This window comes from Netta rufina (assembly GCF_964035555.1).
Source record: "Netta rufina genome assembly, chromosome: 6".
NCBI classification, from domain to species: domain Eukaryota; kingdom Metazoa; phylum Chordata; class Aves; order Anseriformes; family Anatidae; genus Netta; species Netta rufina.
In genome coordinates this window covers 14,284,683-14,312,001 of record NC_140129.1, presented here as the reverse complement: position 1 = coordinate 14,312,001, position 27,319 = coordinate 14,284,683, and the positions used below count along the sequence as shown (strand labels likewise).

General features: G+C 38.3%; 1 protein-coding gene across 3 annotated transcripts in view; it reads left to right on the top strand.

Annotated features, from left to right (window-relative positions):
* The window catches only part of PARD3B (par-3 family cell polarity regulator beta), a 397,678-nt gene that overhangs the window by 11,124 nt on the left and 359,235 nt on the right, over positions 1-27,319 (top strand). For all 3 annotated transcript variants that reach the window (XR_014618549.1, XM_084288820.1, XM_084288819.1), the window contains exon 2: positions 14,554-14,655. Coding sequence is in view for 2 of the 3 variants with exons in the window: in XM_084288820.1 (XP_084144946.1) it covers positions 14,554-14,655 (102 nt within the window). In the remaining variant the exon portion in view is untranslated. The remainder of the gene's footprint in view (positions 1-14,553; positions 14,656-27,319) is intronic.

The following is a 27,319-nucleotide window of genomic DNA, read 5'->3' as shown; positions in this document are numbered from 1 at the left end:
AGGAGTTCCTGGCATTATAATATAGAAAACGAAAACTCCCTGAGGAGTTGGAAACCTGAAATGGTTGTGTTGGGCAAGAAAAGCGGAAAGTTCATTGACATTTTGCCATTGTGCATGGAGAAGGACCAGCGTGTTTGTAGTAGTATTTGTAAGGCAGGGTTTGTTTAGATGGCAGTGAAAAGGAAGAGATCCCCTTTTAGGAACAGGGAGGAGATTCAAGCATTGAGGTCTATCCTGTCAGTGATCAGTGACAGCTCTTCTGTGTTAGGTAAGAAGACTAGCACTCGAAAACCCAAAGAAGTCTTCTGTATTTATTTTTTCAGGAACAGTAATTTGAATAGCTCTCATTCAAAGTTAGTGGGAGACACTAACTTTACTTGAAAAACTCTCATAAAAAGCACTCCACTGGCTTTCCAAATAACAACATTCAGAATTCATTTTTGCTTAAAATACTTGACATGGCTTGGAAATGCTTGAAAAAAACACTCATGGACTGTGCATTTTAAGTATATTGCTTCTGAGTTTTTTTCCCCTCATAATTACTTTTTATTTTTTATAATCCACTATTTTTTTCCAAAACTGTCAAGAGAACAGAATTGCTTTAAACTGTTATCCTTTTCATGTACTTGTACTTGATATGAGGTAGATCAGATGGGAGTATACCAGTGTTGACCCCTTAATCATTGAGTCTGGAAACATGTTGGCTTAGGCCAGCTCCCATCTAAATTAATTTTGTCAGTTTGGGGGGAGTAATTACAGCAAATCAGACACTGAAAAGAGTAGGTGATTTGCTTTTGTACTTGCAATGTACCTTTTACTATTGCACCTTTCATGTAACATTGAAAAATGTATTGCTAACGTTGGACTACGTCTTCTTGATCTCCTCATCCCAGTCTCTGATATCTTGTAGTTTTTTTTATTTTTTGCTGCAGCAACATTTAACTCTACCACTTAGCTCTGAATATAGACTGAAGACCCACTTTGGTTATTTTTAAATATATGTTTTATACAGCATGGATTTTGCAGTTGCCTGTGTTGCCAACCTATCATTTCTTGTCTGGAGGAACAATGTATATTCATTGCTGTATTTGTTTTATTAAATAAGCAATATTCAAAGAGACTAGGACAACTAGGTAGGTCTGTTCTGGTAAGTTCAGATGTTTCATCTGTAACATACATCTGGCAGCATACACACATTGTTTATCTTGGTGTGACAGAGCCATCTTTTGCATTCGAAGGAAGTGGAGAGGTCTGGCTTATTGTTCATAATGCGGTTTATTAATGGCTGTGGATATGAAAAGAGCATCTTGCTAAATGGAAGTCTTGGTCAACCTCTGACTCTTGTCTTAAAGGTTTGAGAATAGACAATATGAAAAAATACCAGCTTCTTTCCAGATGGCTGAATGCTTGATGTGTCTTTATGTTTAGCTGTCATTCAAATGTGAATGCTGTGGTGATTATAAGTGTCTTCCATTTTTCTGGTTTGAAATGTTCCCTTTTATGCATTGTGTGTGTACAGATTAACTGTTTGGCTTATCAATGGGGATTTTAGAGCAATAAACCCCAACCTCATGGTAGAGCAAAATCCAGGATGTTAGTGTTCATAGCCGACTCGAGAGTGCAGGTCTCAGCTCCACGTAACATGTTGTATACAGGAATTGTTTAGAAATAGGTCGTAGTGGACTATTAGCATTCTTTAAATGTTGCTTCAATTCTGAAACATCTCGCACACTGCAAGTTTTATACTGTTTAGTAAAACAAAATCTGCAGTCTGGGGGAAAAATGAGTTCTAGGAAGCACGAGGAAAGGGATTTCTTAAAATTGTGAAGAAGAACAAAAGCTAGATTTTGTTATTAAGCTATGAATGTGAAGCACATTATATAAAGTTTTAAGCAACGGTGGGTTAATGCTCAAAGATACAGACCACAATTTAATAATTAGATTGTTAAATAATGCTGTAATCTTGCTAAAAATTAATGAATTTTCAGACTTCTAGTATTGCTTTTATGTTGTGGAGCCTAACTCTGTTAAGCATGTGCGTAGTGTAAGAAATAATGCAGCCAAAGCTGTTCGTGTTCATCTCAACATGGTTGCGATGTGTGTGCAAATAGAGCATTTGATCAAGTTTTCTTACAGGCTGTTGTCATTTGAAGTTTCTCTTTGCGGGGTTGTATTGGCTGGGCTAAAACTGTGTAAGGAAGGTTTTGTGTGCACACTCCCCAGCCCAGCTCAGGAAAGGCCATCCTGGTCAGAAGGGTGGAGAAAGGAGCCGCAGAACAGTAACTGGGATATGTGTCCTTCTTCATGTTTGAGCTGAAAGTCTTTTCACCACCGTTGGAGAGGCCTTCCTTCTCTTTCCTTGTAAATCTCTAACGATGTCCCATCCCAACTCCTTTGTGGTTCTGTTTTCCTGCAGGTATTTGAGGGAGAAAGGACGCCTTTTTGCACTTCAGGATAAGGGAAGGGAATAACGCTTCTGTACACAAGCAGTATTGAGTTTCTATGAAAGAATGAATAACCTCATTCTGTTCTTTGTTGTCTTCTACTTAGCCAATATCCACTTCCTTTATGGCTTAAGATTTTGATGACGTGTTAATTCTGGGATATCCTGTATTTTACTCAGGTGAAGATGGAAGTTGATCTCAAGAATGAGAGTTGTCTTTGTTTGAGTTTCATCTGGTTCCATCACTCAGCTCCTCCAATACCCTTTCAGATAGAGATGGTTTGGTCTATTCACAGAGTGTGTTTTCTGCATCTCAAAAAACAAAACCTAAAACCCATCAACCAGTAACATAACAAAAATATAAGAGAGATTATGTAATAATTCCCACTGCGTAATGTTATGTTGCTAGATATTTTTATTACTCTTTGAAATTCCTGCACACTTTTTTTCAAATGCTAGCCAGAACCAGTAAAGCTGACTAATCTTTTCAGAATTTGGCAGTGCTTGCCTGTCCTTTGTGCCGTGAGAACATTCCTCAGTCAGTCATTTTTGCTACTGAGAAGTAAAGCGAGAGGGGAGGCTGGTTAATTTAGCATTTCAAATGACAACAAACTGGCAGGTAACAGCTTCATTTAGTACAGACCTTGTTCCAACACCTGTATGGCTGAGAATCCTTTATTTCTGCACAAGCAATTCTAAGTTCTGCTACTTCACCTCCCCCACTTCTTTTATCTTTTTTTGTGTAATGAACAGATGAACTTCTGCCTCGCAGGGACCCAGCTTGCATCTTCAAATACTTCTAATGCTTCTGTTTTTTAAAGCTAGCATAGCTGTCTCAGCAGCTTTCCAGCACTGGGGCCTGACATCGTCCCTAATGGCTGTATTTTGGAGCAGGAAGGTCAGTCAGGCCCTAACCCCCACTCCCCAATGTCTGTTTTGTGCAGCATGTAGGTCTGTGCTGCCGCAGTGCCACCCTACTGCTTTCTGGGAAATAGGTGAAATATTTCCGTATCAGGGGAAGAAAAAAGCCCCCCTGCCAATATACATACTGGCTTCTCACGTGGAAGTATGGATGTACTTCTGTAATTTACTGCTGCTTTTTCCTTGCTTGAGCTTTATCTAAAGCACAGTTTACATTACAAGGAGTTAGGGGATTTAATCATACCTGCTCTGCATTGTCTTACCAGCATTTGTATTCTGTGGTGTGGGAGTTTGGAGTCTGCTATTGCTCAATCACACGTTTGAAACTCCAGTCACCCCGATAAGCAGTCCTGTGTCAGCTGCAAATACATTAATCACTTCACCAAAGTAAGGCCAAACGGTTGTAAATAAATTTATCTTAGATAGTATCTAGATGCAGGACTGAAGTGGTGGCTGCTCTTTCTGTAGCTGCTGAGTGCTTTATCAGTTTTTTTGTTTAGGATCTGGTATACCTCAGTGTAGAGTTAGCAACCAGCTCAGCTGTGTGAATTTACAGCCAGCCCTGAGTTCTTGTTTCTGTAGCTGTGTTGAGTGGTTTGAATTTAAGGTATCTTCAGTTTTAGTTGGCTAAATATCAATGTTGTTTTTCACTCACTTAACCTGAACTTCACTTTTGAAATACAGTAGATCTGTATGCATGTCTTTCTTATTTTCTTAATAGTTTATTTTATTTTATTTCTGTGTGAGAAATGGCTGGTAGTTTGAACGAGTAGCCTTCAAGTTTTGTGTGCTCACTTTAAGTTGGATTTTAAGAAATGATTGGGGTCCCTCCACCCTCTGGTATTTTCTTCAAAGAAACAAAATGCCTGACCAAATGCTATTTAATTATTGCTAAGGTGCCTGTGGAGGTGTAGCTTATTGGCATAATAATAGCACTTGGAGTAGTTTAGCTAATACTTGACACGGAGAACTTGGGATACAGAAGTTAAAGTATGCGCTTAAAATGTTGTGGTTTTACTTAGAGATGTTTTGTTTTGGAGCTGTGGTGTCAGCTTTTTTAGGGGTGAGCCTTTTGTGCTTTTAGCTTGTTGAAGCAACTTAGTCTAAAGGGCTCAATGAGCCGAAAGGTATTAGTTTATAACTGGATATCTGTTTACATTTCTTATTTACATTCTGGCAGGCTGTCTTTAATTCAAAGCCTGGCACACAGTGCACTTCAGTTTTAGCTGAGACTTTAAGGAGCTTTTTTGTTGTAGTTCTTAGTCCTGCAGTCTGTGTGAACCTCTGCCTAAATGCATGTCTCCAAAGATCTTTGCCTGTTCTGGTTTTGCATACTTGTTCTTCACTGAAGTATGTTTCTTAAGTGTCAAATGTTGGAAGGCAGTGGAAAGGTGTGGGTTTCGTGATCCCTCAGCCCTGTAATGTCTTCTCTAAATCGTATTTTATTCAGTGTTCAGATAGTATGGAGGTAGTAAGCCATACTTAGAGACTGGTTATTACTCAGATTCAGTATAAAATCAGAATGCTCTTCTTTTTGAGAGGTTGGATTTATATAGCCGTGCTCTGACAATTGGACTGTTGGGGATTCTGTGCTAGGGATCTCTGCATTTTTTTTTTTTTTATTTTTGTTTTTCTTCTCAGGGAAATGTCTCTTCCCCCTCCTCCTTAAGTATTCATCTGTCAGGATAAACTAACTTTCTCTTCTTCCTGCTCTCTAGGGATAGTGGAGTTCACTACGTGAGAAGAATAACTACCTTTCCTTCCTTGTAAGAAATAAAGACTTCCCATTTGTTGGTACATAGCCCTATTGATTTATCAAAGCATAATCATTTAAAGGTGGCTACAGAACAAGGAATCATCTTCACCTTGAGAGACTGCCCGAGCTGGAACCTTGCTGATGTCTAAGTTTGGCTTGCTGTAAAAGGAGGTGGCTATTAGGCTTTCGAAACGCATGTTTTCCTGTCTTCTCAGTAAAAAAGGAATTTATTTATTGTAACCAAAAAAGAATCAGAGAAGGAAGGAGGAAGAAAAAGACCGATAAACAGTTGAGTTTCATCCATCTAAAATAAAGCTTTGTGTATGGTGGTGTGCTGCAGAAGATAGGAGGAGAAGACAGAAGTGGTTATCAGACCATGCTTATCTCATGCTGTTGTGTTTTGATGCGTAGTTGTAGTGGCATGTAGTCCTCTTAATTTCTCAAATAATTATCAGGTAAAGATAGCTAAAGAACTAGAAATATTGCAGTCCCTTGAGTGACTATTCAGCATAATGACCATTCAGCACGTTAAATATACCTTCCAGTGCTGTGCTGGTGCTGTGTTAGCTGCACTCCGAAAGCTAGAAAGAAGCTATGCCTTCTGGTTGTACGCTGTGTCTGTCTTCACTCAGTGTTCCCTTTTGACTTCAAAGAAAAGCAAGGGAAGGCTTTTCTGCCCTTTCCCAGATGTGTAACAGTTCTTCTGTTAATGGTCTGTGGTGTTCCGCAGACCTCATGCATGAATTGTTTGTTTGTCTTTGTTTGCTTTGCTTTTTCCACTCTGATCCTGAAGAGCCGGCAGACAGCCTGAGCAGACTTCACAAAAACTTCAGGCTGGCTGAGGTGTAAAGCCCGACCTTAGTGACCAAGGTGTCCTGCTGTATCTGTTTCTGTGCTTACCCGGTGTGGTTAGTCTCCATTTTGATGTCAGGTATTTAGCACCTTCAAGAAGGGAAGCTTTTAAAATTGGATATTTAAAGTGACCTTAAGTAAAAATCTTATTTTTCTGTGACTGCCTTACTACTCTGTGATTCCACCCTTTGGCAATATCACATCCAATGATGATATAAAGAAAAAGGGTGTGTATGTGGGTGCAGTTTTCAAAAATAGTCTTGAAAGATGAAGTGAATGAATCTGGACAAAATGTTAATGTATATGGGGGAAAATACGTAAAATGGGGCTTTTCATTGGGAGCTTATTGGAATAGCTTCCTCTGGTATCATCTAAAGGCAGATCTTCTAAAAGACAGGGTAAACAGCGCTGTTTTGTAGGGATGTCTTTGGTTCAGCTCATGTTTGAATGCTTAATTGATTTCTTTTAGGAGTAAAACCTCTTCTTTTGTGAAAAAGTCCCTAACCTCTCTGAAAATCAATGTGTGTAGTGCAGCTGGAAACAAAGAATCATGGGTGTATTATTTAGAATGACTTTATTTCCCGTGATCTCTAATTTCATTTCCTGTGTTGAAATCAGGGCAGATAAAATAAAACAAGCACAAACAGATTAAGCATATCCTTCTACAATAAACACCTGTGCTAAAAAGCATATTGATCTTGTGAGAGCTTCTTTTTTTTTTTTTTTTTTTTTTTTTGTAGTTGAGGTATATTGAATCCTCATGAAAAGATGGTTCTTCATGTTTGTTTGCAGGTAACTTTTTGCTTTTTTCAAAAATGTACTGATTTAGGGATTGTCCAGTCCTGTATGTTCCTCATGTGCAGATCCATGTACGCTGTCAGAACAAATTGTAAGTGACGAAGGGACAGTTTGGTACAGGCTCACTGTTGTATGTGATTAACAGGGGAGGCCTTCTAAGGGGGTATTTTAGATAGGTGGCTGCTCTCGTTGTTAGGATGATACCACGCTCAGTAGTATGTGGTAATCTAGTATCCCTTTAATTTTGTCGAGGCAATTGGTCAAAGATTGGGTAAGTGATTATTAGGTGAAAACTCATTTTAAGAGGCCCTAGCAAAGCAGGTGGTGATGCTTTTACTTCAGCTGTGTACTTCCATGTGTTGCAGGTGTGTGGTGCAGCCTGCCAGCCCAGAAGCACTTGCCCACGTAGTTGAGGTGGTCTCCTCTTGCAGCAAGGGGAGCTCGGAGGGGAGGCTTTGCTGTGTTCTGCGGGTGTTACGGCTGTGAGGTGGGTCTGCCCTCCTGAGCAGGGAGCTAAGGGATGTCAGCGCTGTTAAAAGTGATGATGCTGGCAGTACTGTGTTTTTTACTTTCTTGTGTACTCAGAGTCTTTGTGGCTTATGGTAGATTAGTTTCAGGCTGCATGTATGTAGCTGTATCAGCTGAAGTGAAAATGCCTGTCCTGTCTGGGAATGCTGTGGGAAGGGAGGTGAAGTTAAGTTTTGGCAGGAGAGTTGAGAGCTTGTTAGTCAGCCCCACTAAATCTACCGTTAAAATTGAAGAATTTTGCCTTGTTTCACTGCCAAATGCTTAAAAGCAGTTTCTTTCTGAGCAGGCTACCTTCTGTCCTTTCCCTTCTCTCCCCGCTTTAATTTGTGGCTTTGAAGTCAGTCTGTGTAGATCTTGAATGTCACTGACATGAGAGAGTGCATATCCTGTCACCTGGTAGAGCAATATGAAGAAGTTTTATCTTCTCGCTAGCATCTTATAGCATTTTCACTTCTAGTGCAAGCAGATTTGGTTTTCTTGAAAGCAAAAATTGCTACGGAATATGTGAGGCATCTATTTCTTACCATCTCACTCTTCTGTGACGTGTTTATCTTCCTTATATTATCTTGAAGGTTTCTGCCACTTCTGAACTTCTAGCTAGAAATTATTACAGATGTCTCATTTAATTTTATTCAGGAGAACTATAGAGCTATGAAAATGAAGTAATTAATTCCAAGTATGAGTTTATTTTCAACAGTGAGACCTGGAAACATGGGTTTGTAAATTATTCTGTTTTGCTGTAATACAAACTTTGGCAGTTTCCTGAGCAGTGAGACCCAAGTGTTGCTTTCTCTCTTTTTTTTTTTTTTTTTTTTTTTTTCTGGAAGTTTGTGAAAAGAAGTCATAATGTATAGTCTTCATCCGGGGGGCTTATTTGGGTCTGGTCAACATTAGGGTGTGCTGAATTCTGTAAATGTCTGGAGTAGACTTAATCTCCTGTGCAGAAAGCTGTTAGTCTTGGCTTTCTACATCAGCTTCTTGTGTTTGCTTTTTTTTTTTTTTAAGATGTCATGTCTGCAACAGATATTATTGCTAGAGAAATTATGTATTTCTACCATTTCAGCTGTCCTCACATGTATGAATTAGACGGTTCTTTTTCTGTGAGAGAGGAGGAGGCGTGGTACGTTTTTATTGTTGCTTCTCTGATGTTGCATACCCAGCTTCAAGTGCCTGCCTGTTCTGTTGCTGCCGACATCTGCTCGCTGTTCAGCTCTGGGTCATTCTTGAGAAATCCCTCTGCTGTGACGGAGGAGTATTTAGCAGTCAGCAAATTCAGTATGTATTATGCAAATCTTTACGTCCTGATCAACTGATGAGTTTGGGAAGTCTGCCTCTGTATTCCCACAGGGCTGAAACCCCACCTCTGCTACCACGGGTGGTGGGATGAAACGCTGCCTGAATAGAAGAGATGCTTCAGGCTTGTTAGGAGGTGATGGTGGTGGTAAGCAAACAAAGTGCTAGAGGCTGTTCTAACTTAGTGCTAGGTTTTGGGAAGGAGTTAGAGATAAGTCTGAGGCTGTGACCAAGCTCATACTTCTTGTAACTCTCAAACCACAGCTTGCAGAGCTGACCACTAATGCTTGATGTTAGTTGGCTGTGGATGCTAATGCATCATGTAGCCTTGGACTGCTTATAGAAATCATAAAGTACTCACGTGTTGGGAGGCGATAGATCACATTGCACTATGCAATGTAAAAATGATTAAATGGTAGTACCCTTCTCTCTCTCATTGACATTAACTGAAAATGAAGTTTTCAGATAAATGGACTGCCACATTCCTACTCAAATTCATAGGGAGGAAAAAGGAATCAAGATGGTCCTCCGAGTTTTTGATGTCTTAAAAATGCATATTTAAAAATACATAAATAGGTTTGCCTTAATGATAGAAGGATTGGTCTTTCACTTGAATCTGTTCGTTCTTGACCAAAAACAAATGCATACAAAAATTCTTGAAATTATTTCAAAGTACATGAAGGCCGAAGGAGCTGCATTAGGGGGCAACAGTTCAGTTAGGATTCTGTTGCAATGTGAACATCAAAACCACTTTTTTTTTTTTTTTTTTTAATTTATGTCACTTCTGCCTACAGCATACTTGTGCATTCATGTGACCTGGCTTTAATTTATCATTTGGTAAATATTTGCATAGTAATTCCTAAAGTGTTCTACCACACATAAAGGAAATGATGATAAATAGCTTTTAAGTGGCTTGATGTTAAACACAAACATGACTTGGAGCCCTAAGGTAAAATGTGTGTTAGTGTAACTGTTCAATATTCATTTGGGAAGTGTTGGTAGGAATATACCACGTAACCTGTTCATGGTTTTCCTTTAAATATTTAGATATTCCATATCTTACCTTACTACACTGCATATAACCCTTAAGTTCTTTACACTTATGCTATTAGGATTTTTGGCACAATTTCAAAAAAAAATATATATATATATATATTTATTTTTTTTCCCTAAATGACCCTGCTAACATTGAGAGCATTTGGGAGCAAATATGCTGCAAATTTACTTGAATGGATTTCAAGCCAATTGACTTTTCAGTAGTGGATTTCCTCTCCTCCCTATTTTAAGTAGAACACGTGCACGCTGAATACTGCAGTTCTGGAAGGTGGTGCTTAGCAAAGCAGGTATGAGAACATGCAAGGTAGAAAAACTCTGCTTTTGCAGAAGAAATGTCCTATGGTGCGTAATAAGCTGCTCAGTAATTGCTCCTATAGAAGAAAGGGCTATTGTGCAGAACATCCAGAATCAAAGCTAATTAATGAGATAAGTTTCAAATACAGTTTTATTGGTACCTGGGAATTCAGGTCATCCCTTTGATTTGTTAATCTGGACAGCGTTTTTGGAGGCTGCAGACCTTTGTCCTCTGCAGAGCACATGCATGAGAGCTCTTCTGCTTAAGAGCATGTGCTCTGCCAGGTGCATTTAATTGCTGCAAAGTGTCCTTGTAAGAGTGGGGAGTGATTTTTTTTGTTGGGGTGGGGGGGAGGCTTTAGCTGCTTTAATTTATTCAGTCCCTGGTTTTTGTTGTTGTTTGTTTCTTTGAAGTTGTCTGGGAGGAAAGAAACGGATGACATTGATACATAGATTTTAGTTTTGTAGTAGACACGGTATCCTGTGTGTGGTGGTGTTTGGAGTTCATTCCAGGAACAAAAAATGTCCTCTGGCTCCAAGATCTCTTTGGAAAGGGGGAGCATTTTGCTGGTCTGAGGCATTGCTACATCTGTTACTGTGCAGAGTGAATTCCCTCCACCTAGGAGGAAACTGCTACAAGCAGTTACTGTTTGTTTCATCAGACAAGTCTGTCAAAATCAATGCTCTCTCTGCCTCTATAGTTTCCGTTTTCTAACTCTCAGGGATGCTGTTCCTGTTAAGATAATAGAAATACGGATGTGAAACTGGGTTACGAAGCAGCATGTATTCAGTGCTGCAGTCGGGCGGTTGCTGTGGCTGGGGGGTCCTTGTGCCCAGAAGGTCAGTGCCTTCACACAGCGTGGGTCTGAGCCGCCGTGGGGGGACCAGCACCTAAACTGTGTGTTTTATTTTATTTTTTCTGCTGAGGAGACCATATGCATCTTGTTCTGTTCTAGCGTTTTGGTGAGATTTGTTGTTTCTTTCTTCTAAAGATGTGGCTCCTGAAGCTACACTTGCTCTGAAGGCTGGCTGAGGAATGGTGTCTTCTGTTCCTTCAGACTGATCTAGGGACTTCACTTTCTCTTTATAGGGCCTTTGACAAAAACACAAAATTACTGTATTTGTTGTGGCCCAAAGTAAAAAGGTTAGGATTTTGTTAAGCGTGATGGAATTTAGGGTGGCTGTTTGTCTTGAGCTTGTTTCTTGCCAACTTGCTGCATTCTATTGGGACAATACAGCTTTTACACTCCTTTTTTTTTCTTTGTTTCTCTTTCAAAGGCACATCTGGGTTGGTGCAGCTACAGAATCACAAGTAGAAGCAAACAGCAAAAGCAAAATATTCCAATCAGCTCTTTGTTTTTGTTGTTTTTTTTTTACTTTCATATCAGCTTTATTCCGTGCATAGGACTCTCCAAGTAGCATAATATGTATAACAGGTTTTAATGTATCTTCAGACAAAAATATTAGCCACAGAAGTTCATCTAATTAAGAGGGGTGATTTTCAAGTATGCTGTTTTAGTGTTAATATGTATGAATATTTTTCCTGTTTGTTTAAAGGTTCAGCAGGAACATCTGTAGCTACTGATGCATTCCAGTTTGAGAGAATCTTTTTACTTTGTAGGTTTATTGGTAGGGTCAAGCAGTGCTCTTTCACAAGGTTTCAGCATTAAGTAAATTATTTGATCAAAGTTAACCTGCTTGCTTGCTGCACAGAGATACATTTCTTCTCCCCCTTTTGATCTTAGGAATTTTGTGGTTACAGAAAAAAATAGTTAAACCATGGGCTTAAAAATAAACCACCAAGCTATAGTAGTTGACTGCATTTAATCACTTTGCAGAGATAAAAACATGCAATTTGGTTTTCTAGTTAAATTTCAGATTTTTGAGCACCTGATACGTAGAGTGGGGAAAAAAAACAGTTATTTCACAAATAGTTGGTTTCAGTGCAAAATGAAATAACTGTAGTTAGGGGTAAATTCCTGATAGAATAGACATGTTACAAATAGAGATGCTCCATATACCTAATTAGGTGGTTGTCATTCAGCCGTGCTGTACTGTACAAATACCTAACCATCAAACAAGTGCGGGGGGTAAAAAGGTTGTGGTTTAACCCTGGCAGGCTGCTAAACCCCACACAGCTGCTTACTCCCCCCTAGTTGTAATGGGGAAGAGAAGTGGAAGGTTAAAACTGTTGTTACCTCAGTGAGTTTTCTCAATTTAAGAGGTAAAGCAGCAGCTGTGTGTGCAACTCTCATCATCCCTTCCGTTCCCCCAGCTTTTTTGCTGTGCACCATGTCACGTGGCATGAAATGTTCCTTTAGGCACTTGGGATCAGCTGTCCTTGTCCCCTCCCAAGCATCTTGTGCTTGCCCACTGGTGAAGCAGTGTGAGAAGCAGAAAAGAATTTGACTCTGTGTAAATGTTGTTCAGCAATAGCTAAAACATTTATGAGTTGCCAACACTGTTTATGTTAAAAATCCAAAACATAGCAACTAAGAAGAAAACTAGCTCTGTCCCAGCCAAAACCAGTACATGTCAGAATTGAAATTGAACTGTGGAAGGTAGGTGGATCAGAACAGGAAAAACGTTCTGTGAGTTCACCAGTGAAGTTGGTTGCAGCATGATGAGCTGACCTTTTGGTATTATTAGGATTCTTGTGTGTTGTGGATTCTGTTGTTTTGCCTGCTGCCTATTAATGATTTAAAAAATAGTCTAATCAAATCGATCCACATCTGTACCTGCAATGGAATTATCTTAATTATCCTTTGTCCATCGATGGCCAAAAGTCATAGAATGGCCATAAATAAATAGGGAGTGGGATGTACGTACTTCTCAGGAACTTCTTTACTAGGGGAACATCCAAACCAGTTATCAGGAACTTGCTAGTCAGGATGCTGCATCTATTGCGCTTCACTTTGCTTCTGAGAACAGTGATCTAATAAGACTTGGCAGGAAAGAAGGGATTGAAGATACAGATACAGCAAGTAGAATCACTGAGACTGCATGTTGCACCTCAGCAGTGTTCTTTCTTATTTCTGAAGCCTTTCTTGAGGCTATATGTACATGTTAGTTTCTTGATCCTTAATGTGTATTCTGGCCAGTCTCCATACTATTTGATGGAGGTCTCAGATATGCTTTATGATCTTTATGATATGCTTTATGATTTTAAGTATGTTTCCTCTTCAGTGTGCTGTAGAAGATGCCTCGATAAGCATTGAATTGATGCTGGTACCATAGATCAATCAAACGTGTTGCTGTGAGTTGGTGATCTGCCATGTGTTTGTTAAACCCCAGTACCTGTCTCTGGTAGGGCAAGCTCAGATAGAAGTGCCCCTTAGCCTGTCCTTCTGGCAAGTTGTGTCTGCAGTTAGCTGTTACAGTTTGGAGACAGTGGTTACTAAGCTGTATGCCTGCACCCCTCTGTGTTTCATGTCTGGAGAACAGGCTCTTGAGCAGTACTGTCTGAGCCTTTTGGCTTCAGGGTCAGTGGAAGGATGGCTAAGCTCCCAGTTACTGGAGTGGAGTCGTTAATGGTTGAGGAAAACATTGGTTTCAAAAGACTAATTGCTGTTTATATGATATACGATGCTGCATTGCAATGTGAGAGCATTCACTTCTGGAAACAAACTGGGATTTACTTTTTTTTTTTTTTTTTTTTTTTTGCAATGGCAGCCTGAGCAACCTCTTCAGAGGAGAAAAATGGTGAATGTTTTTATACATGTTTGTGTGTGTATTTTTAAAAAAATAAATATGTATCAGAAACTGTTAGGAGATGTGTGTGTCCATGCATACATGTATTTGTGTGTGCACTGATTAGAACTCAAGCTCTCCAACTATCAACTACTCCAAAAAAAACAACAAGCAACAAACCCATTAACTACTGTTGCGGAATTGAATTTATGCCACTTCAGCATAGCAGTGATTAAGGATTTATTCTCCATCTTTATGGTAAATAACAAGGTTAGATGGTATGATTTTTTAACAGCACTTAATCAGCATTTGATCTTCAACCAGTTAAACAGAATGATTTCAGTGGAATTTGCTACAATAGAAACAGCAACTGAAAAGATTCAAGGACGGTAAGATTCACCCAAAGCTTACTGCAGGGTCCTGGTGGGTGCCTAAATCCAGTCATGTGCTGCCAGATTACCCCCTGGCATGAGCTACTCACCTGCTTCCTGGTCGGCGTTTGCTGGTGGCCAAGCTCGTCCCTTGAGGAGCTGGCCTGGAGGTGCTCCTCTCCTCAGGGTGCCCTGGAGGCATCCCAGCTTGGGAAGATGAAGGGTGCCATGGTCCCTGGAGAGCTCAAGGAGCTCTTCACTTGGGACTGCTGTTTGTAGGACCATGAGACAACTCTTTGTGAGTTAAAATTTCCAGGATGGAAAAATACTACAGGCAATTTTTTTTTTTTTGCATATTGTTCCGTAAGCAGTGTCTTATGTCTGCAGTTTTCATTTTATCCTTTTTCAATAATTTTCAATTCTAGAACAAGCTTTTACCTTATGATTTAAGAGGGAAGTGGGTGTGAAGGAGATGGGATACAAAACTGCTTCATCTGATGGCGCTAAAAGCATGCAAGGTTAGGTTGAGAATACTTGTCTGTCTCTTACAGGATTCAACTTACTGGGTAAATATTCACCACCTGGAGTACACAGATGGAGGAATCCTGGACCCTGATGATGTGCTGGCAGATGTTGTGGAAGACAAAGATAAGGTAGAGTGAGTGAAAATACCACTGCTTTTTGCTATGTCTTTTCAAATAACTAATGCTACATTCTAATTTCTTGGATCTCCAACAGGTGAGGTGAGTGTTGAATATCCTTAAATTAAACACATCTGCCTATAGGTGCTGTAGCACTGTTTCTGGAGTAGAACTGGGGGCAGGGTGAAGGGGAAAGAATGACGAAAACAATGAAGATAATCAGAGGAACCTAGCAGTTGACTTAGGACTTAACCTTTTCAAGCAGTTTTGTGTTTCCTTTTATTGCTATATGAAAACTGTGGTGAAGGAATGAGGGTTTTACAAGACTCTCTTTTTATGCCACTTAAAATGTCTTTGATCTCTTCTTCTGCTTAGAATTAAGTTTCTGAGAATCATTCAAATGTCATGGTTGAATGTGTGACAAAATAAACAGACAAATCCTGTGATGACAAGAGCAGCTGCCCCAACTGTGTTGTATTTCACAAAGAGTTTGTGGTTTGCTACAGGTGTCCTCTCTAGGTAGAGAAATAATAGATGCAGAGGAGTTCGTTTTAATGTTTTTGTAGTTATCAGAAAAAAAAATTGCTTGGTAAACTGGTGACTTGTTTCACTGTAAAGAAGAATGGATATAATTTGTAATGCTTTGTGTTGCATAAAATCACAGGGAAAAAATGTTTAGTGACTTGAAACTGAGGGTCTAAATGTGGGATATGCTTATAGCTTCAAACAAATAGCTTTGTCTACCTAAGGTACCATATGCTTGGTGATTTCAAAAATAACTTTGTATGCTGTAAACAGAAATGCTAGTTCTGCATGCTGTTTTTTTGTTTTAATAAAAAGTACGTTGCTTTGGTTACAACTAATGGGATGCTGTTTCTCCGTACCTTAGCAAATTGCCTAAGAGGTGCCTCCATGACATTTTATGGGTGTTAGTACAGGAATTCTTAAAATTAGTGAAGCTGTTTTTTCGTATGTCCAATTAGCATTTCTTGTTTGTCCTTATTATTGAAAGTATACTTGAAATGTACAAAACCTTTTTTGGTTTGGAGGAAACCAGTTGCTTTCTGAGGATTAACACTGCTATACGAGGCAGAAGGCCATCAGCATAATATGTCATAGAATCAAATAATCAGAGTTAATGGAAATGGTTTACTTGTTTGTCTGATCAGTTAATAAAAGCTAACATGTCTACCCTGGATTACCTCTATTTAATACTGACAAATGTTCATGCATTTTTGAGCAGTAGTTTGCAGAATATTTGATATATCATCCAATTTTCTACTTGTTCCCAAGGCCTTACTATACTTTATCAGTGGGTATCGCTATGGTTGAATATTGTTGCTGGAGAAATTTCTACACAACTGTAAACATAAGCATCTTCTATTATAAAAGTGTTAGGTGGGATTCTGAGGTTGGCTTTTTTTTGGGAGGGGAGGATGAGGATGGAAGCAAAACAGGATGTTATTCGTTGGAGTAGACTGGGACAGTTTAGGAATACAGCAAGATCCTCAATTTCCCTTCCTGTGACGTCTCAATGACGTGGTACAAATAAGGGAGATACATTCAAGTGTGTCTATAGGTGATGCATCACTGCTGTCTTTTCTTCAGAAGGCCTTGGTGAAACAGTGATAAGTAAGACTTACAGAACAGTGGTAGCTGCAATGGCTTTTTTATTAAACCAGAGCAGAAACATGTAATCACATAATGGGACTACTGGTTGAGGGGTCAAACAGTTCTTTCATGAGAGTGAAATTGGGCCATAGTACCTTCAGAGCATGTATATTGAAGTCATTGATACTACCTGCTTCCAGGATTCAGTATGATCAGATAACAAAGAACCAGCCCTATAAAAGGCTTACAAATATTTTTTAATGGTTTTATTGTAGCCTGTTAGCCTTTGAGCCTTGGCCAGTGCTATTCCACACTGAGGATATTGGCTATATTTTAAGCTTTGCAAAAATGGGAGGAGATGTTGAGATCTAATATCTGATATCTAATTTGGTGTTTAAAGTCCATAAATAGATGAAAGAATTTTTGGTATGTGTATCTATGCACTGATTTTCTTTGGTTAGGATTATCTGAATGTGTGATAAATGGAATAGGCCGCAGCTTTGTTGTTGCCTTATTCTTGTCATTCTTTCTTTTGTGTCCAAGACGGGAGTGCAGTCTCTCAGGAAATCAGTCAGTCTATACAAAAATAAGCATTGCACTTAACCTCAGTGCCTTTAAACAAAATTGTTTGGCATTGCTGACCATCAAGCTCCTTTGTAGTGGCAGAGGAAACTAGCTGGTGCTTTTTCTTGAAGCATTAATCTGCTCTAGATCATGGCTTGATAGCAGTAAATTAGCACAGTTTCTGCAAAGGAAAATGTGCTTGCTAATCTGTTGAAATTCTTTCACTTTAGCAACAACACGGCGAATCAGGGAGAGTTATCAGATGTAATTTATTTGGAATTTCAAAAGCTTTTGACAGTCCTTAACAATAGCCTGTTAAGGAGGCGCAGCCACTCCGGAGGTGAGCGGCAGAGTGCTGTCACGGGTCCGTAATGACTGAGAGACCAGGAGGGCAGGAGGAATGGTCAGCTTCCAGCGGTGGGAAGCTGTGGTGCTGAGACACCCGCTGGGCCTTATTAGGAGTGGTGGCAGCGTTCTGCAGTTCTACGGATGTTAACTTCACGCTTTCCTCTTGAACTCGAAATTAATTAAAAACTGGATAATAGGCAGTACAGTGGATGAAGTTAATTGCTATCAGTTGCATGGTTATGCATGCTAGAGCAGGTAACTTGTTCCTTGTGAATATAAACTGGTCCTAAATCAGTGTTAGATGTGCTTGGGAACGTGTTGTGGAAGTGCTTTGGCAATTCTTTATGGCAAGAGCCCCTCGTGCTGTCGCTATAATAATCTGTGGCCTGAATGGGATGTCAAAGCTAATGCTGAACAGTTTTAAAACAGTTTGTTTTCACTGAGTTATCTAGCCAAGTGGTTTGTGTCCTGATTGCTCTGTATGGTAGATTAATTCAGAAACTCAAATTTTGTCATTTGAATAAAAAGCCTATTTAAACTGTCCAGTTTTAATGTGTTTTAGCTATAAGTGGAGTCCTCTTTGTATGCTGTTCTTAACAGATCTCTCACTTGAAATTACTTCTTTGCCTGATAAAAATGCTGTAAGAAAATTTCTGTTCCACCAAAAATGAACACAAAATGTTTCCCTTCATATCATTGTGTACGCTGAGCCTGTGTTTGGCACGTCTGAACTCAAACTTGATGTACTTATCTAGATTTCCCTCTGATTTATTTATGGAGTTATGTTTTCATATATTCATAAACACTTAAGAAGACTAAAAGGATGTAATGGAGCTCTATGTTCATAAGTTAAAACTTGCTCAGTTTACAGGAAAAGAGTTTAAACTGCTAATAACTTCCTAGAACAGAGCAGTCCTGCTCTCTGAATGCGTTAAAAAGTGTATTTTCCCTGTAGGGTTCTGTATCTAACCTGACTTACTGAAATCTTTATCTTGATAGGACTAAATACAATAGCTCTGCAGCTATCAGCAGAGCCCTTCTGAAGTAGGATGTGATTGCCTACTGTCAAGGATGGCTTTTTTCCCCTTTTCCTCCTTGGTAAGACTCCCCATGGAGGTGCAAGTAACATTGATAAAAGTGCAGTATTGTAGCATCTACAATTTGTCCTCCAAAGCCAATGAACTTACTGGAGAAACGATATCCTCACACAGACAGTGATGCTGGCAAAAGATCTAGGCTTGTCAGCCTAGAAGGTACTGCAAGCTTAGCTTCTCCTAAGGCTTACCTGCCTTAGTTAGCAATTCAGCTGGTTTAAGCAGACCATGTGTGAGGGGAAGTGTGGTGGTTTTATTTATTTATTTTTAAGGAATGGAAGGAAAAGAGTATGTGGTGATGATTAGTGTTGTGCTGAGTGGAATAACTAGCAGGCTGTGTGGTCCTAGAAATACTTCTTTTTTTTTTTTTTTTCTTGGACTCTTCCTTGGTTAAATACAGGTGACTTGTATGTTGTTTTTAACAGCTACAAAAGGTTTTGAAGCATGCAGAGCAACATAAATGAAATGCTGACAGTGACATTCAGGTAAAAGATTTTTAGGGATTGTAACTGTCATTTAAATGTTTCTAATGATGATATCAAGTAAATAGTATGAATCAAGTGTAGCTCGAATTATTTTAGCCAAGCTCTTAATGAAATAATAAATAGCAAAATCAATGAACTCTTCCTTCTCAATTCACTACCAGCAGAAATGTGATATTAGGAAAACGTATGCTGGAAGGTCTCCAAATGCTGGAGAAATTGTCTGCTGCTGATTTGAAAACAGTTCCTGAGCTCGCATGCTCCTGCAAAGAATCTGAAGACCTGGCTGAAGCTGTGTTTGTACAGGATGCGAAGTACCTTCCTAAACCTTACTTCAGACAGGGCTGTTCGCATGTAGCTTTAGTTTCACTGAAGAGTTCAGAGCAAGGCCATGTTGTGAATGTGAGGTTGGTTTGGAGTAGTTGCTTCAGCAAAAAGCTTGGATTCAGAGCGGGTATCAACTTCCAGGTTAAACTGTACAAAGGAAACATCTCTGAGTACCTGACAGACATGTTTTCTTTTAGCAGCCCCTGAACTTCTCTGTTTCCAGGTAGATTTAGTCACCGTAAGGGCTGGGTGGTTATAGTACTTATGCAGCATTTATTCTGTGATCCAAGTACGACTCTGGAGACCTTTGTCATTCCAGCTGTGGAGGTGATGGCACACTGTAAGATGTGATGTTATTTCAGTTAAGGTATATGGAAGCTGTTCCACCCCTGGACAGTTTCTTTTCCTGTATACCATCATTTTCTTCTCAAGTGGAAAAGGAAGTTGGAAGTGAAGTAACTTCTATGTTAAGTAAAGGTGTGGTAGAAGGGTGTCTGAGGTATTGAAGGAAGTGACTTCATTTTACCATTGATCAACCCTCTTGTTGAAGTCAAAATAGCAAGGTGCAGAGACAGTAGCATCTTGATTTAAAAAAAAATAAAAATAAATTAATCAAAGGGCTCTGGAATTCTCAGTGAACTTCTCCTAATGGGGAGCTATGGCATTGCTGCTTTAAAATCAGTAACTGAATCATTGGCAGAGACCCTATTTCAGTTAGTTTCCAGTGGGTCAGTAGAGCCTGAAAATGTTGTGCTTTACCCACTTTTTGTCATGTGGTTTTATGCTGAAACATGTGACCCATACGTATTATGCATACTTAACAGAGAGAAATTTTGTTCAGACTCCAGACCTGCCTAATTGAGCTGTCTAGTATTTTCTCTAGGGTTTTGTAATTTTCTGATAACTGGAATGCAGAATGGAGTTTTTTATTCTTTAGTTTGTTGTACAGCAGTATATTACACTTGTATAGAAAAAACAAAGCAAGCCATGTAAGACTGTTACAGCTGAGAGCTTCGACTTATTGAAGTGTATGTTGCGGTGTATGCTGCTCTACAAGTTGTTGTATATTACTCAACTTTTCCCCGGAGAAGGTTTTGAAAATATATTTCCCTTTGATATAAGGAATGAGTATGTAAGGTATGTATCTGGTAGCACAAAAAGCAACTTTTGGTTTCTTATGATGTGGAAGTAATGTTTTAAGTGCGGAATTGATGCGGGCTAGTCCATGTCGGTGTATTGTAACTCAAATGCTCTGTCTTCCATAAATCTGCACCAAAGAAGGCATGAAATAAAGGGAAAAATTGAAAGATAATTTTTGTTGCTCCTGGACTCAGTTTTTGAGATGCTATGATATTTCATAGATTAATACCATAGCCAAGTTATTGTTTTAATGTATTTGATTTCATGGGCTGTTAAACTGGTTGCAGCAAATACACCTTCCAGAGTTTTGATACTTAGTGCTGCTGGCAGAGCCTTGATTGCGCTCCTGTAAGTTTGAATGCCTTGGTTGAGAGACCTGTTGTCCTGAGGCAGCCAGTTCTTATCTTCAGTTCTTGGCCCTAACAGGGTAAAATAAGGATTAGTACTTCAAAAGCCTGGTATGTTTTAAGGTGGGGAAAAATGAAGTTGCAGAACCTTGGCCAAGCTGGTACATAAGGGCTGTAGTTCTTTGATTTTGATTTGACTGTGCTTTTTTGAAGTGTAGTTTTCAGGCTGTGGTTAATAATTCTGCCAGAATATATGTAGGTATTTGACTATTACTGCTGCTGATTTTTGCTTTCACATCTTGTGGATACACTAATGAGATCCTATAGATTTCTAAGTCCTAATATTTGATTAACAAAAAGGGTAACTAATAATTCATTCTTCTGTCACACCCTAAATTGGTAGAAATGCTACACTTTACTTTGAGTAGCGAAGTAACAACCTCCAAAGCTGTGATAGTGTTCCTAGCTTTGTTATGTTGCAAGTAGGCTGATTCTTTCCTGTAAAAATAACTTGTAATATGATGTTCCAGTTGTAATTTCCTATAGTCAAAGTTTGCTGGGATATGAAATTGTTACCATCAACAGTAATAATTTGACAGTACTTCTTACAAAAATATTCTTAGCTAGTTCTGAGCAATGAAGATACAAACACTTCTGTGCAGCTTCTGTTCTGTCAAGGGAGTCCGTGTAAGTATTCTTCAGGTGTCTGATAGTTAGCTGAGCATCTCACATCTACAAGGAGGGGAAGCATCAGAAAAGGGCATATTGTAAAAACCTTTGTGCTTTTGAGTACCTTAAATAGAGAAAAAAGTGAGATGCAGGTTAATCCTACAGGAGAATAGAGTAGCTACCCTTTTGCGTTGACTACAGTGATGGCTTTTCCCCTAATCTTGAGTCACAGGCTTTTCTTAACCTATTGGATTTGTTAGAAAGGACCACATTAATGCTTGCCAAAAAATATTTGAATTCGTATAGGCTTTATGTATGGTTTTATACTTCTGTATATTTTCTACGGTGAATTCTTTCTTTTGAAAGCATGTTGGGGAAGGGAAATAGTCACATTTGGGGGGGGGATAGGAATGTGGACCTTTATTTACTGACCCTTTGAATTAAAATAGAGTTTTGTTTGCTATTGATGAAATTGTAATCAATCCTGCCAAGCTACAGCCTTTTAAAAATAATAGTAAAAATATATCGAGAGAGGAAAAAAACACACTTCTCAGGAAGAAAAGGTTTTATGCCTTTTTGAGCCAGTGCTTGTTTAGGAAACAAATATTTGACTTCAGTCCTGTGTAGTAGTATGTCATGAATCACCATATATGTGTGTGTATATATATAAATGATATTTTGATACGAATTAGTCTGTTTATTTTTGAAGTGGGATCTGAACTGTGAGTACCAGGAGTAGAAAATCACTATCACTAGGACTTACTAAGCAACACATTATTTCAATAATGTAGTTTCTTTTAGAACAGAGATTATGAAGCTTTGCATTTTTATGAAATTTGTTTTAATTTCTTGCTGCAGAGGTGCCATGCATTATTCAAGATTATAAAATGATTTGGATTTCAGGAGCATTTGGATTTGCTGATGAGGATTTCAAGCTGTGTAATTATGAAACTGAATCCACATAGGTTGGAAGTTCAGAACTCATTAGTGTAATCATTATAATAACTATTTTTTAAGTGTGATATTATGTTCCAGGGTGTGCAATTACACTATCATGTGCTCCTGGTTACTGGAAACATTCTTGTAATAAACTTCAGGTCTAGTGATATGCTTCAAGGTAAGTTTGTAAGTTTAAGAACAGACACCTGGTCAAATGTTGCTTTGCTTATTAAAGAAAATTCAGTTCTATAGATCTACAGCCATAACACAGTGCCTGTGCATAGAGTAACCTCCTGTTTACCCTAGAAAATCATAAGCTTTTACATATTTAGTCCTGTATAGTCATTTTTCTTAAAATGAATATTGTCCTGGCACAAATTACAAGGGTTCCTTATTTCAGCTGTAGCTACTTTACAAGTGAAAATGTGCTTTAAAGGCCCTTAACAGATAGACTTCAATACTTTTTTTTCCATTGTAATGTTTGTGTTTTAACATCCTCAACTGTGAACGCTTTCTCTGAACGTTTGTTATCACCAAAGCTTTTCATTTTGCCATAAGTATTCCATTACTTTTCTAGATTAAAGAAATTTAAATGCTGCAGTGGATCTGTGGCGCTAATAGGATTCATGATAGTTTTGGAGTACAGCTGCCTCTCTGAATGCTAGGAAAGGGATTCTCAAGTTAGTCTGTTGTATCTAAGATATGTGCAAAATTGAGGTTTGTGCTTTTCTAATTTGATTTTGTAATGATCCCTCTATTTTATTTGTATTCTGTGTTTTGTGTTTTTTTAATAGATATTAAAAAGCAATAGATATATACAGCAGGGAGCAGGTTTGGGACCTGGATCGCTTGTGTTTTGGCGAGCATTCAGCTGTACCACTGCAATGCTTTCAATCTGAAGATGTTTTGTCATCTGGGCACTAAGTATTGTAACCAACAGGGGGTAAAACAAGTGAAGCAATTACAGTTTCTGTTCCTCAAACAATGAAAGGAATGGAGGGAGAGAGTTCGTTTTAAGCACATCTGGTCACAAATGAGATGGGCATTCACATATCCTGGCAGAAAAAAGCTCTTTCTCTTTTCGTAAGGCTAGCCTGGCTCAAGTTGCTTTTTCCTCCTTAGATTTTTCTTGATGTAACATTTGGAATTCTGTCTATTCATGTTGATGTTTAACACACGTGCTTATATGAACTTGATGATTGGCAAATGAGCGATTAACCTTGCGAAAATAAGGGAGCCCTGTTGTGGCGAGTTATTAGTTCATGCTGCCATTTCTAACCACTGTTTTTTATTTTGTTACATTCTTTTCATGAAATGTGATGGTGATGAGTTACGTGGTGTGCCAAATGGAGTATTCAGAAGCTGTTGAAATTCTTGTTGAAAATAGAAGTTTATATGTATGTATAGACATTGTGTTGTAAAAGAAATTAGGTGTTAAATAAAGTTGAAATAAAATTTCAAATATTAAAACTGTAATTTCTATATTGAATATATTAACACGATACTAGAAATTTACAAGTGTTTGCATTGCTTCTTCCCCCATAATCCATTTCAGGAATATGTGTATTTCCTTGAGAATACACAGTATCTTTGCATTCTGTCAGCATGTACATGTAATTTGTAGCTAATGAATGGTGTGTAAAAGTTGAAAATCAATATTTCGGTATTAGTCTTTGATAATTAGAATTAAGACTTGAATTTGCTTAAGCTGCACATTTTTCCAGTGTAAATGTGGTATCTGCGGTGGTGTTTCGTACCAGTGGAGTTATTACTCATATTCAGAAAAAAATTGTTTGGATGTATTCATAGTTACAAAATTGAAGCTCCTACCTGGAGCTTGTATTCTAAAGATGCTTCAGATAAATGCCATCCATCTGCTTGTGTATCTTATGGAAATGCACAGTAATAGAACAAATGGCAAGGTGTTAAATTTGTAGATGTAAAAAAAGATAATACTTGGCAAACAGGAATTCTAAGAGGTGATTTTTTTTTTTTTTTTTTTTTTTTTTTTTTTAAGAATCAGGGAAGTTGACCTGCATGCACTTCAGCTTGTTTAGAGGCATTGGTTGTTATGCGTTCTTGAAAATTGAACTGAAAACAAGGAATAGTCAAAACCTAAGATGAAAATGCATGCAGAGCTAGTCAAGGAAGTCTAAAGATGTGTTGTGCCCTCCCAGAACAGCATGAAAATAGTACATGGTTTTATGCCACTGTTTTTGCCAATTTATATTTTTTCATGTGTGTAATTTCTTATTAGTTAAAAGTAACCAGTTCAAAGTCTATGCCTCTCTTGGTACTGTCCCCCTTCCCCCCCCCCCCCTTTTTTGAAATACATTTCATGTCTTTGCTTTTTTTTGAAATAAGAACTAACTTTTTGATGAACTCAAGTTCTACTCTTGTGATTATTTAGCAGGATTTAGTAATTATAGTAATTAGTGTTTTTTTAAAAAAGTACACTTTTTCCAGTGTGTTTTTAACTTTAAGGTATAATTCTCAAGAGGGTAATAAAATACACTATGGTAGATCTTGCAATCAAGTTAATGCAATCAAGTTGCTAATCACTTTTTTTGGAAGAACCTCCATTAGAGAAGATGAAGACTTGCTCTTTTGCTGAAGAAATGTCTTCATTTGCTGTTGATTGAGGTTCTAAGCTTAAACTGCTAGGTTTAACTTGACCCAGGTCATATTAGTGGCACTTTCAAGTTATGATTGCTTGCCTTCCTGGGACTACACAGATTACTGACTGATAAGAAATCAAAGAACCGGGTTTCAGAGTAGTGAGATTTTCCTGATCTCAATGTTTTACATCTTTAAAATCTGAGGAGTCTTTCATATGGTGCTAATGCATTTTATATTAACACTTCTGAAAAGTTTTCCTTAGATGGCATGTTTCTTAGATCGTTTTATGTTCAGTCTTTAAGGAAGGTTTCCTAAACTTTTTTCATATATCTTAATATCTACCCCATAAGAATCAAAGCTGTAAGTAGAAACTGTATGATCAGGAAATTCCTGTAGCCTGGTGTAGAATAATGCTAACGAGGCGAACAAACAATGCAGCAACAGGAGTTAGGTGTCTTGTGGTACTCTGCTGTGCCTTCGTGGCATTGAAGTTAAACTGCTGGAGTGGGTACAAAATGCATTTTGTGAAGAACTTTGATAACTGTGGGTGGCAAGTTTAGTTTTGAAATAGCAGATGCATATGAAGTCAAAACTACACACTGGCTTTATTAATAATCTTCATATGGAACTGAAGTTCTTGCTTTTGACCCTGGTTATAGTAACTGTGATGAATAGTTGAGTTGAAGGCTTTTTTTTTTTCTTCAGATAACTGCTTGTTTTTTTAACTTGTATTTAAAGTCCTGTAATTTTTTTCTTCAAAATCAGTTTTGTGTAGCTTGACAGAAGTAGACTAGAAAGTATTCCTCTCCAATGTTCTCTGAAAAGAAAATCTGTGATGCTTTTATTTTTACATTGGCAAGAGTAATGATTATTTGGATCATGTTGCATAGGTGACCACTTTCTCTGTTCCAATTTTGCAGTATACTGCAGATGTTGTTTTTATAATCTATATTTTAATGTTTTTGTGAATTATAGAAAATCTGAAGGTGTTTTTCTGACTTCCACAAAAGTGGTATATTTTAATGGAAAAATATTGACACTACCCATCATGATGAGGAGTATCACACTTGACATGTCTTCCCTTTTGCTCCCTGTCTTGAACCCTGAAGCACCAAATTGTTTAAATTAAGAAATTGTATGGGGTGCGTATCTGAGCACAGAATCTAAACTTCTTCTCTCTTGTGTAAACTCAACTTGAAATCCATCATAAGTTTTGATATATTCCGTATTAGAAGTAGCTAGCATTTGTTTTTTCTCCTTTCTCCTTTTAGGAGTTTGTTCTGACATGGCTGTTTAGGACACCAGCACAGATGGAGAACTTCTGTGCTACCTTTCTGCAGAAGTTTAACTAGTATGCAGGTATTTAGGCTGGGAATAGTCCAAGCATGGCTGTAGATGTTGCAGCTTGGATTATTATTTAGGTTTATTTTCAAGAACTGTGTTAATTCCACCAATGGCCTCCTCCATGTCTTCTGTAGTATACGAATACCACTTTGTCCTTCTCATTCACCATAACCACACCAGGTTTGCATTTGTAGTGGTTCATCAATAAACTTATTAAATGTTGTACTCACCTTTCCCAGCCACTGCACTTCCAATTTGTAGCAAAAACTTCTTTAGGCCCACATGCATGGTTGTGAAGACATTTATTAAAAAAAAAAAAAAAAAAAAAGGCATCTATCTCCTCTTGCTGCTGCAGGCCTTGAGATCACCTGATAGTGTTTTTTTTTTTTTTTTTTTTTTTAATATGCAAAGATATATTTTTTTAGCTTTATGGATGCTGTTGTTAAAACCAACTGTGTTAATGTTATGGGTTGAAGTGTTAAATAGGTTTGTTTCCAAGATTCTTTGGAAAACCCAAGTAATCAACTCAATTTGGTCCAAAGCACTTTTTGGTTTGATGCCAATTGTTTGGTCAAGTAGGCAGAAAGCCGACTGCTTGCTTTACATGGCAGGGTCAAGCATGCTTAGTATCTTTGGAGGTAAAGCAGTGCCCGCATGGGTGTCACACCACACGGGCATGTCACCTGCTGTACCGAAGTCCAAGGAACAGGAGGAAGGACATACTTTGGCTCTTGGGCAGAACTTGGGAATGTTTACCTGGGTTTTCTTCTGTGCAATGGGGTAGACTTGAACGATGTATTGTGTTTTTCCTGTGAAGCCTTGTGTTGTTTAGTGAATTACTTTAAACTAAGGACGTTGTACCCATTTAATTTAATACTTTATGTAACAAGTAACTTATAATTAATTATAATTTTCACTGGGGGAACTGTTCTGGTGACTGATTTTGTGATTATCAAACTCATGAGTTTCTGCTGACCAGAGAAGGGGATCTTCTGGATATAAATTTTCATATGCTTATTAAGAAAGATTGTAAACTATATAAAGGAATATACTGAGGACTTTAGTTTACCTGAGGGGTGTGTTTTTTGTGTCCTTATTGCTATTCAAACCTTTGATCTGTGATCGTGACTGCAGAAAGGGCAAGTCTTTATCATATTGAGTCAGCACTGTGGTATGCCACTTGTATAACGTG